Source organism: Leopardus geoffroyi, chromosome A2 (genome assembly GCF_018350155.1).
Source record: "Leopardus geoffroyi isolate Oge1 chromosome A2, O.geoffroyi_Oge1_pat1.0, whole genome shotgun sequence".
NCBI classification, from domain to species: domain Eukaryota; kingdom Metazoa; phylum Chordata; class Mammalia; order Carnivora; family Felidae; genus Leopardus; species Leopardus geoffroyi.
This window is the reverse complement of record NC_059331.1, coordinates 82025217-82041632: the sequence shown is the minus strand read 5'-3', so window position 1 is coordinate 82041632 and position 16416 is coordinate 82025217. Positions and strand designations below refer to the sequence as shown.

Genomic DNA, 16416 nt, shown 5'->3' with positions numbered 1-16416 from the left:
GCTCCTCATCTCTGGCCTTCCATTGATCTGTACATTCTTGCCTAATTATAAATTCCTCAATAGAAAGGATCATGTTTTATTCATCTCTATATTCTTAGCGTTTAGAACTGTGGCTTGCAAATGGGAAGTGCCTCCCTTACTTCTCACCCTCCCCCCACCTCCTCAAAATACAAAAAGAATTTAACCTTTAAGGATATTTGCTTGCTCCGTTTGGATTATTGATGTTATGTGCTTTTTATTTATTTTATTTTATTTTATTTTATTTTATTTTTTGTTTCAAGTTTTTATTTTAAATTCTAGTTAGTTCACATGTAATGGAATACTGGTTTCAGGGGTAGAATTTAGTGATTTATCACTTACATATAACACCCAGGGCTCATCACAAGTGCCCTCCTCAGTACCCATCACCCATTTAGCCCATACTTTGTCCACCTCTTCTCCACTAACCCTGTTTGTTCTCAATAGTTAAGAGTCTCTTAAGGTTTGTCTCCCTCTTTTTTTTCTTACTTCCCCTATGTTCATCTGTTTTGTGTCTTAAATTCCACATATCAGTGATATTGTATGTGATTTGTCTTTCTCTGACTGACTTATTTTGCTTAGCATAATATACTCTACACAGGCACCCCTCCTCTAGGATTTTGATGGTTCCCTTTCTCACATTTAAGGTCTTTCATCCATTTTGAATTTATTTTTGTGTATGGTGTAAGAAAGTAGTCCACTTTCATTCTTCTGCATATTGCTGTCCAGTTTTTCCAACACTATTTGTTGAAGAGACTGTCTTTTTTCCATTGGATGTTCTTTCTTGCTTTGTCGAAGATTAGTTAACCATATAGTTGTCGGTCCGTTTCTGGACTTTCTATACTGTTCCACTGATATATGTGTCTGTTTTTGTGCCATTACCATACTGTCTTGATGACTACAGCTTTGTAATATAACTTGGACTCCGGAATTGTGATGCCTCCAGCTTTGTTTTTCTTTTTCAGGATGGCTTGAGCTATTCAGGGTCTTTTGTGGTTCCAAACAAATTTTAAGATTATTTGTTCTAACTCTATGAAAAGTGCTGGTGGTATTTTGATAGGGATTGCATTAAATGTGTAGATTGCTTTGGGTAGTATAGACATTTTAACAATATTTGTTCTTCCAATCCATGAGCATGGAATGTTTTTTCATTTCTTTGTGTCCTCTTCAAGTTCTTTTGTAAGTGTTCTTTAATTTTCAGAGTACAGATCTTTTACCTCTTTGGTTAGGTTAATTCCTAGGTATCCTGTGGTTTTTGGTGCAATTGTAAATGGGATCCATTCCTTGATTTCTCTTTCTGCTGCTTTATTATTGGTGTATCGAAATGTAACAGATTTCTGTATGTTGATTTTGTGTCTTGCAACTTTTAATGAATTCATGTATTAGTTCTAACAATTTTTTGGTGGAGTGTTTCAGGTTTTCTACATAGAGTATCATGTCACCTGTGAATAGTGAAGGTTTGACGTCTTCCTTGCCAATTGGGATCACTTATTTCTTTTTTGTCTGATTGCTGAGGCTAGTACATTCCAGTACTACATTAAATAATGATGAGAATGTCTTGTTCCTGACTGTAGAGGAAAAGCTGTCAGTTTTTCCTCATTGAGTATGATATTAGCTATGGGTCTTTCATATATATTATAGCCTTTATGATGTTAAGGCAAGTTCCTTCTATGCTCACTTTGTTGATGGTTTTTATCAAGAATGGATGCTGTACTTTGTCAAATACTTTTTGTGCATCTGTTGAGAGGATCATACAGTTCATATCCTTTCTTGTATTAATTTAGTGTATCACATTACTTAATTTGCAAATATTAAACTGCCTTTGCAGCCCAAGAATAAACCCCACTTGATCGTGGTGAGTAATCTTCTAAAGTACTGTTGGATTTAATTTACTGGTATCTTGTTGAGAATTTTTGCATCCATATTCATCAGGGATATTGGCTTATAATTCTCCTTTTTGTGGGGTCTTTGGTTTTGGAATCAAGGTAATGCTGGCCTCATAGAATGAGTTTGGAAGTTTTCCTTCCATTTCTATTTTTTGGAACAGTTTAAGAAGAGTAAGTATTAACTATTCTTTAAATGTTTGGCCTGGCTGGCTTAGTTGTTTAAGCATCTGATTCTTGATTTTGGCTCAGGTCACAATCTCACATTGTAGGATTGAGCCCGCATCAGGCTCCATGCTGGGTATGGAGCCTGCTTAAGATTCTCTCTCTCCGTCTCCCTCTGTCCCTTTCCAACTTGCATGCACGTGCTCTCTCAAAAAAAAAAAAAAAAGTAAAATTCCCTTGGGAAACTGAGGATATGTGCTTTTTAAACCATAATCACATTTATTTTAGTGAAGAAAAATAAACTAATGTTTATCTCTAATTGATAGTTTATTTTTCCTTCTGACCATACTAGAATGAAGAATTACTGGCTGAAAAAAGCGATATATTTTCTCAAACACTGGGGTTTGTGGAGAAGTTAACATAACTTGAAAGAAGAATACACACACATCGTACAAACCATGTGGTGTCTCCTTTATTACAAAGAAGCCTTTTACATAGATCCACCCCTCTAAAATAGTTGCTTTGTTTATTGTTTTTAGTGGTTGGAGATGAAATAGGTGGAACCAAAATATAGAAAACTGTGCTAGTGATGCTCACTTAGTTATCACCTTTTAAATATTCTACCTAATTCCACAAAGTATTTGAGGTAAAAGGTCCATTTTGTATATTCTCATGACTTTGGAATATTTCTGTTTAGGGTAGAGTTTCCTAAATATTTTGATAAGAGTTAAAAATACATTTTTTATTTATTGCTTTAAAAATCCTTTAGTATTGACATGGGGCACCTGGGTAGCTCAGTCAGTTAAGCATCCGACTCATGACTTCAGCTTAGGTTATGGCCTCGCGGTTCGTGAGTTCAAGCCCCACATTGGGCTCTGTGCTAACAGCACTGAGCCTGCTTGGGATTCTCTCTCTCCCTCTCTTTCTGCCCCTCCCCCACTTGCTCTCTCTCTTTTTCTCTCTCTCAGAATAAATAAAAATAAACTTAAAATCCTTAGCATTGACAAAGATATTTTGAAATATTCTTTATATTTACAAATATTCCTTATTTCCATAGTTTTTTCCTTCCACTATGCTTTTATTGCACAGAACTCTTTAACATTCAAGAAAGATGTAGTCTGAGACTCTAAGGTCCCACTATAATATGAACTAGTCCTTCATTCTTTAATTGATCTAAAACTTCTGTTTTATGGCTGTAAGAACCATAACTTTCTTTGAGGTCAATTTACTTTCATGATGAGCGCTAATGATAGGCTTTTTGAGAAAGAACATATTTTCATTAAAAAATAGCAGATTTTGGGGGGCACCGGGGTGGCTCAGTTGGTTGAATGTCTGACTTCAGCCCAGGTCATGATCTCACGGTTCATGAGTTCGAGCCCCATGTTGGGCTCTGTGCTGACAGCTCAGAACCTGGAGCCTGCTTCGGTTTCTGTGTCTCCCTTTCTCTCTGCGCCTCCCTGCTGACACAATATCTCTCTCTCTCTCTCTCTCTCTCTCTCTCTCTCAAAAATAAATAAATGTTAAAAAAAATAGCAAATTTTTATAGCTTTAATTGAAGACTAGTGTAAGATAATAAAGCTCTTTTGCCTTCCTGAGTGGGCAACTGGACTCGCTTGTTAAAGGACTGACTATAAAACTATTACAGTTCTTTACTAACAGTTATAATCAGAAAAATCAGTGGTCTACTTTATCTTATATTTGAAGTGTTCAGGAGGTGGAAGCAATAAAGAGAATTCTGAGTGAATGTCTTCACTGTCTCACACTAGGTTAGTCTCCCTAAAGCATGGTTTTCTTATTGTTATCCATCTTGAAATTCTTCACTGACTTCATCAATTTAGGATAAAGTCAGTAGAAGACTAGCACTCTATGGCTCTTCTACAGATTGCTCTTCACATGTTTTTCCAAACTTAATTTGAACATTTGTTTAAAAAATGATAATGTTTACTATGTAGTGGGCACTGTACTAACCTTTCAGGATATAATGCTAAATAAGAAAGACATGATCTCCGTCCTCATAGACTTGCCTAATTGCTTGTGCTTAACTGATTTGCATGATTTCAACATAGCATGTGTAGTTCTACTTTTTTTTTTTTTTTACCTTTGCTTATGTTATTCTTCTTCCAAGAAAAATTTTTCTCCTCAGGATATTCAAGTTTATCCATGTTTAAAATCTCAGCTCGGGGCACCTGGGTGGCTCAGTCGGTTAAGCGGTCGACTTCGGCTCAGGTCATGATCTCACAGTCTGTGAGTTCGAGCCCCGCGTCGGACTCTGTGCTGACAGCTCAGAGCCTGGAGCCTGTTTTCAGATTCTGTGTCTCCCTCTCTTTCTGACCCTCCCTGGTTCATGCTCTGTCTCTCTCTGTCTCAAAAATAAATGAACGTTAAAAAATTAAAAAAAAAAAAAAATCTCAGCTCTAGTTGTATCTCCAATATGACCATTCTCGTTGTCTGTGCCTGGTCATTTTAGTCTCTTTCCTCTGAGTGGCCGTGGCACCTAATACATATTGTTAACTTAGAACTGTCACTTATAATTATTAATAAATACTGATTTTTAATTTTTTATGTGTATATCTTCCCAGATATCCCGTAAGGCTTTGGATGGCCAGTCTGTCTTCCAGCCCTTCCCCCAAATGTCCCTCTCACATGCAAAATACACTTCCTTTCTTCCAAGTTTCCTAAAAGTTTCATCCCATTATGCACCGCATCAGAGTCCAGAATCTCTACATCAAAATCAGTCTCATCACCTGATGAGACTCCTCAGGTGTAGTTGCTTAAGTACAACTCATCAAGAACAGTTTCTCTGAATCTGAAGACCTGTGAACTAAAGAGATGTTATCTAGCCGCCTCCCCTGCCACTTTACCACCCCTCCCCCACAACCTACCTGCACACCCAGCATACAATCATGGGACAGGTATAGGATAATTGGTATAGACCTTACTGTTCAAAAGGAGGAAAATGAGAGGCATAAAGAGGTCACTGCTCCATAGTGATTTTAAAATTTGGGTGGGCAAATATTGGAGTTTCCTTGATTTATATCTCAAGGCCTGGGAGTAATTATTTAGCATTTCATGCTTTGCCCTCTCTGCTTTTGTTCCTTCCTCTGAGTCATCCTTCCTTTTTCGTGAAGTATGTTTGCATGTGAGTGATTTTCTCAGTCGGCTGCCTGACAGAATTTTGGGGGTCCAGTGGTCTCTTTTTACCTTGTACTGTCATTGTTCCTTTCAGTTCAGTTTAGCGGTGTGCTTGCTGTTATTATTCTCTCAAAAATTTTGTCAGCCTCCTGTGAATCACATTGGGGTTTATTCCATTAGATAAAAGCCACATCCAAGAATCTCTTCAAAATGTAGGCTTCCACAGAGATACTGAGGTAAAATGCACTCAAGCTTTCTGAAGTATTGACTGTTGATTGAGAGGATCTGTGAAACATACTTTTAATCTTTTTAAAGGATTGTTTGTATAATTGATTATTATTATTATTATTATAAGGTACCACTGTTGATCTTTCTGTGGTCTTTGCAGTCACCTCTCAGCTTCATTTTTAGGCCATGTTCTGCCAATGCTCTTGGATTCAAACTTTGTTTGAAAGCTATTCCCACCTTTAACATCTTTTGTCATCTGGGGGGGCTGAGAATTTTCTTTTTCTTTTTTTTCTTTTTTGAATTTTTATTCTTCCAAGATTTTATTTAAATTCAAGTTAGTTAATGTATAGTGTAGTATTGGTTTCAGGAGTAGAATTTAGTGATTTGTCACTTATATATAACATCCAGTGCTCATCACAAGTGCCCTTCTTAATGCCCATCACCCATCTAGGCCATCCCCACCCACCTCCCCTCCAGCAACCCTTAGTTTTGTTCTCTATAGTTAAGAGTCTCTTATGGTTTGGAGTGGCTAAGAATTTTCAAAACTATTTGTGCCCTGGTCTTGTTTGTTTAACAGTCCTTTCTTTAGATTAGTTTATCTTTATTCTCTTGCATTTTACAGTAAGTGAAGAAAAAAAAAAAGTAGCACTTACAATACTTTAACCTGCTTAGAAATCTTAAATCCCTCAGTTCATTAAGGCACATTTCTTACTTTGCATGCACATTACTGAAGGTGATGGTATTGCTAAGTTTCTACAACTACTTATCAAGGATCCTCCTTCCAATTTCTTTTTTTTTATTTAAAAAAATATTTTTTAATGTTTATTTATTTTTGAGAGAGATAGAGACAGAGATGAGTCAGGGAGGGGCAGAAAGAGAGGGAGATACAGAATCTGAAGCAGGCTCCAGGCTCTGAGCTGTCAGCACAGAGCCTGACGTGGGGCTCGAACCCACAGACTGTTGGGATCATGACCTGAGCTGAAGCCGGATGCTAAACCGACTGAGCCACCCAGGTGCCCCTCCTTCTTCCAATTTCTAAATACATTTTCCTCACTTCATCTGAGTCCTTGTGGAAAGCATACTCAGCTTTCTACTAACAGTCTGTTCAAGGCAATTTAGGCTTTCTCTAACATGCTCTTGAAAATCCTTCCAGTCTCTGCTTCACTGCCAAGTTCCAAAGCTACTCCTACATTTTTAAGTATTTATTATGGCAGCACCCCCTTTTAGCTTTCAACATCTGTACTAGTTACCTCTTCCTGTGTAACAAATTACCTCAAAACTTAGCAGCTGAAAGCAACAAACACTTATTATCTTACAGTTGGATGAGTCAGGAATCTTGGTGTGGCTTAACTGGATCCTCTGCCTCAAGACCTCTTATGATGTTGTTACGAAGCTGTCAGTTGGGGCTGTGGGGTCATTTAAAGTTTCCACTAAGGGACAGTCTGCTTCCTAGCTCACTCGTGGTTGCTGGCAGGATTTGAGTTCAGATCCTGTTCATTAGAGGCCTCTATTGATTCCTTCCTAGTGTGCTTCTTGGGCAGTTGGCTGATGGCTTCCATCAGAGCAGAAAAGGGCTACCAAGACAGAAACCAGAATCCCTTTGTAACCTAATCTTGGAAACAACATCCCATCACTTTTGCCTTATTTTCTGTGTTAAATTATTAGGTCCAACCTATGCATGAAGGGAAGAGATTATATAAGGGCTTGAATACCAGGAGTCAGGGATCTTTGAAAGCCACCTTAGAAGCTATATGATCTTTGGCCACTGTATGCATGTGATGGTGAATCTGCATTTACTGGGTTTGAAAATTGGAAGAGAGTGTCTAGAACACACTGATGAAATAATATTTACATAACACATTTAAAAGGATTTTATAACTTTGTAACTTACTGAGACTTGAAAATAATTTTAGGAGCTTAATTTCTCCACACAAACCAAGTTTTATTTCTACACAAATGTACTCCTTGTTCATATCCTCACATGAAGGAATATAAGACTCTTTGATTTTTTCAATCAAAATACATCTGACTGTTGACAAATGAATCAAGTGATTTGTTTGCTTTTTCTCAGGTGCTGATGATACATGTCGGTGTTTACAGGATGTAAGAAATTAAATAAATGAGTTCATTTACCCTAGATTATTTGTGAGATACAATTTATTCCTTTACTCTTTTAGTAGTTTTGGAATTCTGACAGAAGAGGTAACCTTGATTACATTTTCAGTACACTAAACATAGGTCGTATGGGTCTAGGAATAAGTCTATAAACACACATATGAAGAAAAATCCTATGAATTTTGGTATTGGGGGAAAGGGGGCTGGGAAGAGCAGTTCCAGTATCCTATACTTTTCCTGGAAAATATGTTTTCATCAAAAGACTTCTGAAACCTTTTTCTTTGTTAGTCATACTTCAATGTGTTCATTATTCCTGCCCCAAACTCTTTGACTCTTGGCACAGAAACTATTTTAATCTAACAGACATGGCATCACGGCCTGAAAAATAACAGTAATAACTTTTTTCCACAGATTATTTCAGTGTTATTTTAGTTGGCTTAAAACTTGGCTTTGAGTGGTCTGATAAATACAGCAATGTTTATGTTAAAAATACATAGTATGTTTAAGCAACTTTTTCATTTATGGATTATAGAAGTATCATTATTTTTCATCCACATTTCCCAGAGAGTATGGTGGTTTGTTTTGTAGTTATGCTAGAGAGCATTAAGGTGGAATATTGGAAGAGAGTTTGTATAGATGACTAAAGCTAGTTATTTCAGAGTTTCAGCTAATTCTCTTATTAGCTTTGTACTACTGAGAAGAATTGCCAACAACAATAACAGTGTTATTAAATAATATTGTGAATATCCAACCATGTTATAGAAAACCATATATTATAATAGTTCATTTTTAGACTTTCCCTAATATATAAAATTGTCTTTTTTTCTCTCTCTTTTACAGGCAATATAACATTACACAGCAACATGGGCAACATCACAGTAGGTATGTGCTAAGCTGCTAGTTGGTAAATTTTGCATGCTTTTAAAAATAGTTATATTTGTGATATTTTATAAATAAAATCTGAAGTTTAGCTCATGAATCTGATATGTTCCTGATATGCAAGTCAAATATAGGCAGACCCAATGTATGAATATGTAAAATTGTTTCTGAAAATTCATTGACTCATCATCCTGTATATATTATATAATTATAGATTTGGTATCAATAAGAATAAAGTTAGAATTCTGATTTCACCACTTTCTTTTTTTAAAGTTTATTTATTTGAGGGAGACAGAGACAGGGAGAGTGGGTGAAGGGCAGAGAGAGAGAGAGAGAGAGAGAGAGAGAGAGAATCCCAAGCAAGCTCTGCATTGCCAGTGCAGAGCCCTATGGGGCTTGAATTCGTGAAACTACGAGATCATGACCTGAGCAAAATCAAAAGTTGGGACACTTAACTGACTGATTCACCCAGGTGCTCCTGATTTCACCACTTTCTATACATGGGCTAATTACCTAACTTCTCTGTGCTTCAATTTGCACATCTGAAAAAAATAGAAATTATAATAAGTACCTATTGTAGAGGGTTATTGTAAGAAGTGAGATCATATATATAAAGTACTTTAGCATGGTGTCTGACATATGGTAAAAATTCAATAAATAATTGTCATTTTAATTATTGTTCCAATCCCAGGCCAGAACTAATAGTGGCTAATGGTACTTAAGACCTCTTCACTACATGTGATGCTGTGCCTGTGGGAGAAAAGTTCAGCTTTCCAGATAGTTTAGATAGAGTTTTTCTCTATCCCAAGGAGCACCTGCTTACCTATAGGCAAAGGCATAGAGTGGTGGTTGTTTTTAGGCCTTAGAGGGTTGGGAGTATGGATGGAAAATGAGGACCTTTGAGGGGAGGCTGTGGCTTATTGCCAGGATGAATGCCCAGGGCCTCTTGGCTTTGTCCTTTTCGATGGTTTAAATTTTTCCTTTCTTTGTACTGATTTTAATAGTGAACATGTCCATTAGTCCTTTGCACTATCACTCCTAGATTTTCTGACTTAAAGTACATATCTTTTTAAATAATTTTCCAGAGATTATAACTTTTATGTTCAATGAGGGACTAAGTTGAAAATAAAGGCTTCTTTCATGATAGTTGTAAATCATTTTAACTAAGACAAGACAGAAAGATTTACCTGTGTTCCAGTGGAAAATTGAGATTTACTGTTAACTATTCATGCCATTTCATCAGAGGGCACACCTAAGTATAGTAAAGGAAGTTTCTAGTGTGAACAAAAAGGTATGCTGGTAAGAAGCTGAGCCAGCTGGGGAGAGAAAATGCTAGACATGGGTGGCATTTGTAGCATTAAGGCAAGTGGGGAAAGAAGAAGAATGTTGCAAAATGAGGCACAGAGAATTTCATTACCAACTAGAAGGACTTTTAGGCAGATATGAATTTGAGGACTATTTATAATACAATATGATATGATCATGCTAGTATTATTCTTGGATGGAAATGTGAAACATAAATGAAAAACCCTTCTCTCTAAAAGTGGAAATAAATGGTTATTTATCCATACTGGAAAAGAATAGTAGTAGCAAGGATGAAATGAGCAGCAATTTACATCTCTGAAGATGGTTTCAAACTGTACAAATGATTAACATTATGAATTCTTGTTAATTTTTCATATGAACTTTTTCTCACTGTTAAGTACTAGAGGGATTTTAAGATGAAATGTTTTCTTTTTCTTTGATAAATCTCTGTCCACTCAAAGAAAATGACCTGAGTACAGTGTTAAGAACTATAATTTATAATTTTCTTTATCAAAATATAAATTGTGCCCATGGCTTTAGGTTGTTCTTAAAAATCCACAAATATATGAAGGTAAATAAAGCTTGAATTCTTATTTTGTAAATATCATTGATAAACTTTGAGTTTTATTTTGGAAGAATCTCTTACAATAAGAAAAAAAGTTTTACATTTGTTAAGTTATCATATTTTGATCTCTGGTAGTGTGGAAAAGTATAGACTTTAGAAATAGATTTGGTGGTAAATTTTGGTCCTACCATATATTAGCTGTGTGACTTTCTCAAATTACCAAGTCTCTGAGTTTGCATTTTTTTTTACATAAAATAGATGCCATTTACATAGCACAAGGTTGTTGAGATAATAATTAAAGTAGTACTAATAGCCTACTGTAGACTGAAAGCCTTACCGATAACACAGTCATTTAACACGTATTGTGTATGCTATATGCATTATATATTGTATTCTTACAATACAGTAAGCAAGGGAAAAGAAAATGTTAAGAAAATCATTAGGAAGAGAAAATACATTTACAGTACTGTACTGTATATTTATAGAAAAAAATCCACTTTTGAGTGGCCCCACACAGTTCAAACCCATGTTGTTCAAGGGTCAACAGTATATAAAATACATCGCAATGCATGGTAGTTATTCAATAAATTATCCCTCTCTTTCTCCTCTTCCAGTTTATTATCTATAATATAGAACAAGTCACTATGTTTTAAACTTAATTATTAAGGAAGTATTCATTTCATAAATTCCTTTATTTCTTTCAATATCTATGTTAATACTTTGGAAGAAAGGTATAAATTATATCTTTATTTACTGCTCTCAAGATTCTGTTAACATTTGAAGACAACCTTGAGTATGGCAGTAACTAGTCAACATGTATTTATTGAGTGCCTGTTGTATCTCAGGAACTCTTTTAGGTACTGACCATAATATTGGTCAACAAAAACATAGTCTCCATGCTTACCTTCAGCCTGAGAAGAAAGACAATAAGCATGCAAATAACCAAAGATAACTTCAGATTGTGCAATGAATAAATAAGAGAGGGTAATAGGATAGAGAATGGGGAAAACAAAGTTACTTCAGTTAGTAATCAGGGAGGGTCTGAAGAAGGGACACTTGAACTCAAGCCAGAATAATGGGAAAGAGGCTCATAAAATTTTGGATGCAGAGCTCCCCAGATAGAGGAGTAGCTAGCGCAAGCCCTGAAAATGGAATGGATCTATCATTTTCAAGATACAGATACAGAAGCAGAACTCGTGGAGAGTTGTGGGAGATAAGGTACGTGAGGGCTAGATCATAGGGCCTTTATAGACATTGCGAGAGTTGGGACTTAATTTCAGCTACAACAGGTGTTAGCGGGCAAGTAATATTTAATTTTTTTTAAAGAGCAACCTAGCTGTTGTTTTGTAATGTACCAGAGAGTGCAAAAGTGGAAGCAGGTAACCAGAAAGCTTAATTTGTTTATCCATTCTCCTGTTGTTGGATACCTTGGCTATGTCTAATTTTTGGCATTTATAAATAAAACTGGTATGAACGTTCTTAGACAAGTCATTTTATGAAGACATATATGGATGATATATATTTTTTTCCCCTTCTTGGGTAAATACCTAGGAATAGAATCACTGATTTGAGTAGGTATGATAAACTTCCAGACTTTTCCCCCAAAGTTCCCTTTTACACTCCTTTCTACAACATATGACAATTCTAGTTGTTCCACATCCTCACCAACATTTTTGTCAGTCTTTTATTTTTTTTAATGTTTATTTATTTGTTTGAGAGAGAAAGAGAATGCCTGTGTGTGCATACAGGAGAAAGGCAGAGAGAGAATCCCAAGTAGGCTCCATGCTGTCAGCATAGAACCAAACAGAGGGTTCGAACTCACAAACCGTGAGATCATAACCTGAGCTGAAATCCAGAGTCAGCCACCCAACCACCTGGCACCCAGGTGCCCCTGTCAGTCTTCTAATTTTACTTGTGTGCAGTGGTATCCTTCTGGTATTATTTTACATTTCCCTGATGACTAATGATGTTCAGTACTTTTCATGCGCTTACTGCTTATTAGTATATCTTTGTGAAATTTTGTTCAGGTCTTTTGCTCATTTATTTTTCAGTTGGATTGTTTTTTTGTTACTGAGTTGGAGGAGTTCTTTATATATTCTGGGAACAATCCTTTGTAACCTTGTTTTTCTGTATTTTCCCTCAGCCTGTGGCTTGCCTGGTCAGTCATTCTGTTTTCTTTTCTTTTCCTTTCTTTTTTTTTCTTTTCTTTTCTTTTCTTTTTTCTTTTCCTTTTCTCTTCTCTTCTCTTTTTTCTTTTCTTTCTTTCGACTGAGAGAGTGTGGGCAGAAGGAGTGGGAGAGAGAGAATCTTAAAGCAGGCTCCACAGTCAACCTGACACGGGGCTCAATCTCACAACTGAAAACATGACCTGAGCCAAAATCAAGAGTTGGACACTTAACCAACCAACTGACCCACCCAGGTGCCCCTGTCTGTTCATTTTCTTAATGGTGTATTTGGATGAGAAGATTTCCATTTTGATGAAGTCTAATTTACCAATTATTTTTATGGCTATTGATTTCTGTGTCCTGAGAAATCTTTGTCTGCCTTCAATCATGAAGCTGTCCTATGTTTTCCTCTAGAAGCTTTCAAATTTTTGCTTTTACCTTTGATCAATCTCTAATTTTTGTGTTTAATCTGAGTCAGGAAATCCAGATTTATTTTTTCCCATCTGGATGTTATTGTTACATCATCATTTGTTGACAAAACTTTCTTTCTCCAATGTATTACTTCAGCATGTTTGTCTAGAATGAAATTACTGTATAAGTTAATAGATATTTTATTATTCTATTTTCTGTTTTGTCTGACTTTACATTCAGTAAGTGGTACTTTTCAAGGAATTTGTGTATTTTATCGCATTGTCAAATTTGTTCACGTAATGCTGTGCAGAGTATTCCCTTATATTCCTGTTTATGCCTATAGGATCTGTAGTGGTATTTCTTTCCTCTTCATTGCTGATATTGATATATGTATTCTCTTTTTCTTGATTAATGAGGGTAGACTTTATTTTCAAAGAACCAACTTTTCACTTTGTTAGTATCTTTATTGTTTGTTTTCTGATGTATTAATTGATTTCTGCTCTTTATTTATTATGTTCTTTCTTTTATTAACTTGGAGTTTCCTTGCTCCTCTTTTTCTAGCTTCCTCAGATAAAACATTAGGTCAGTGATTTTAGACAGTTTTTTTTTTTAGAATTTTTGTTAATATTAGCATTTAAATTATAAGTCTGTTAAAGGCAGTGTATTCCCCACATTTTGCAATGTTGCATTTTTTTCTTCTATAATTTGGCTTTTGTAAATAATGCTACAGTAAACATCAGGGTACATGTATGCCCTTGAGTTAATGTTTTTAATTAAGTTTTTATTTTAATTCTGGTATAGTTAATATACAGTGTTATATTAGTTTCAGCTGTACAAAATACTGATACAACAATTTCATACATCACCTAGTGCTCATCACAAGTGCACTTCTTAATTCCCATCACCTATTTCTCTCATCCTTCTACACACCTCCTCTTTGGTAACCATCAATATGTTCTCTATAATTAAGAGTCTGTGTCTTGGTTTGTCTCTCTCGCTCTTTTTTTTTTCTTTGCTCATTTGTCTTGCTTCTTAAATTCCACATATGAGTGAAATTGTATGGTATTTGTCTTTTTCTGACTGACTTATTTTATTTTTTTATTTTTTTTAATTTTATTTTTTATTTTTTTAAATTTACATCCAAATTAGTTAGCATATAGTGCAACGATGATTTCAGGAGTAGATTCCTTAGTGCCCTTACCCATTTAGCCCATCCCCCCTCCCACAACCCCTCCAGTAACCCTCTGTTTGTTCTCCATGTTTATGAGTCTCTTCTGTTTTGTCCCCCTCCCTGTTTTTATATTATTTTTGTTTCCCTTCCCTTATGTTCATCTGTTTTGTCTCTTAAAGTCCTCATATGAATGAGGTCATATGATTTTTGTCTTTCGCTGACTGACTCATTTCACTTAGCATAATACCCTCCAGTTCCATCCACATAGTTGCAAATGGCAAGATTCCATTCTTTTTGGCTGCCGAGTAATACTCCATTGTATATATACACCACATCTTCTTTGTCCATTCATCTATCGATGGACATTTGGGCTCTTTCCATACTTTGGCTATTGTTAATAGTGCTGCTATAAACATGGGGGTGCATGTGTCCCTTCGAAACAGCACACCTGTATCCCGTGGATAAATGCCTAGTAGTGCAATTGCTGGGTCATAGGGTAGTTCTGTTTTTAGTTTTTTGAGGAACCTCCATACTTTTTTCCAGAGTGGCTGCACCAGCTTGCATTCCCACCAACAATGCAAAAGAGATCCTCTTTCTCCGCATCCTTGACAACATCTGTTGTTGCTTGAGTTGTTAAAGTTAGCCATTCTGACAGGTATAAGGTGGTATCTCATTGTGGTTTTGATTTGTATTTCCCTGATGATGAGTGATGTTGAGCATTTTTTCATTTTTTCATTTTTCAGTTGGCCATCTGGATGTCTTCTTTGGAGAAGTGTCTATTCATGTCTTTTGCCCATTTCTTCACTGGGTTATTTGGTGTTGAGTTTGAGAAGTTCTTTATAGATTTTGGATACTAATCCTTTATCTGATATGTCATTTGCAAATATCTTCTCCCATTCTGTCGGTTGCCTTTTAGTTTTGTTGATTGTTTCCTTCACTGTGCAGAAGCTTTTTATTTTGATGAGGTCCCAGTAATTCATTTTTGCTTTTGTTTCCCCTGCTTCCGGAGACGTGTTGAGTAAGAAGTTGCTACAGGCGAGGTCAAAGTGGTTTTTGCCTGCTTTTTCCTCGAGGATTTTAATGGCTTCCTGTCTTACATTGAGGTCTTTCATCCATTTTGAGTTTATTTGTCTTTATTCCATTGGATATTCTTTCCTGCTTTGTCAAAGATTAGTTGGCCATACACTGTGGGTCCATTTCTGGGTTCTCTATTCTGTTCCATTGATCTGAGTGTCTGTTCTTGTGCCAGTACCATACCATCTTGATGGTTACAGCTTTGTAGTATAGCTTGAAGTCTGGGATTGTGATGCCTCCTGCTTTGGTTTTCTTTTTCAAGATTGCTTTGGCTATTCGGGGTCTTTTCTGGTTCCATACAAATTTTAGGATTATTTGTTCTAGCTCTGTGAAGAATGCTGGTGTTATTTTGATAGGGATTGCATTGAATATGTAGATTGCTTTGGGTAATATCAACATTTTAACAATATTTGTTCTTCCTATCCAGGAGCATGGAATCTTTTTCCATTTTTTTGTGTCTTCTTTGATTTCTTTCATAAGCTTTCTGTAGTTTTCAGTGTACAGATTTTTCACCTCTTTGGTTAGATTTATTCCTAGGTATTTTATGGTTTTTGGTGCAATTGTAAATGGGATCGATTCCTTGATTTCTCTTTCTGTTGCTTCATTGTTGGTGTATAGGAATGCAACTGATTTCTGTGTGTTGATTTTATATCCTGCAACTTTGCTGAATTCAGGAATCAATTCTAGCAGTATTTTGGTGGAATATTTTGGGTTTTCCGTATAGAGTATCATTTGACTGACTTATTTAGCTTAGCATTGTACTCTAGCTCCATCCCTATTGTTGCAAATGGCAAGAATTCATTCTTTTTCATGGCTGAGTAATATTCCTTTATTTATATATGTACACCACATCTTCTTTATCCATTCATCTATCAGTGGACACTGGGCTGCTTCCATAATTTGGCTATTGTAAATAATGCTGCTATAAACATAAAGGTACATATATCCCTTTAAATTAGTATTTTTTTGTATTTTGGGGGTAGATACCCAGTAGTGTGATTACTGGATCATAGGGTAGTTCCATTTTTAACTTTTTGAGGCACGTCCATACTGGTTTCCACAGTGGCTACACCAGTTTGCATTCCCACCAACAGTGCAAGAAGGTTCCTTTTTCTCCGCATCTTCACCAACACCTGTTGTTTCTTGTGTTTTTGATGTTAGCCATCTGACAGGTGTGAGGTAGTTTTGGTTTACATCTCATTGTAGTTTTGGTTTACATTTCCCCAATGATGAATGATGATGAGCACCTTTCAAGTGTCTGTTGGCCATCTGGATGTCTTCTTTCTATAAATTTCTTTTCATGTC

General features: G+C 36.0%; 1 protein-coding gene across 2 annotated transcripts in view; it reads left to right on the top strand.

Annotated features, from left to right (window-relative positions):
- The window catches only part of FAM185A (family with sequence similarity 185 member A), a 76632-nt gene that overhangs the window by 31181 nt on the left and 29035 nt on the right, over positions 1-16416 (top strand). For both annotated transcript variants that reach the window (XR_006716242.1, XM_045494568.1), the window contains exon 5: positions 8382-8423. Coding sequence is in view for 1 of the 2 variants with exons in the window: in XM_045494568.1 (XP_045350524.1) it covers positions 8382-8423 (42 nt within the window). In the remaining variant the exon portion in view is untranslated. The remainder of the gene's footprint in view (positions 1-8381; positions 8424-16416) is intronic.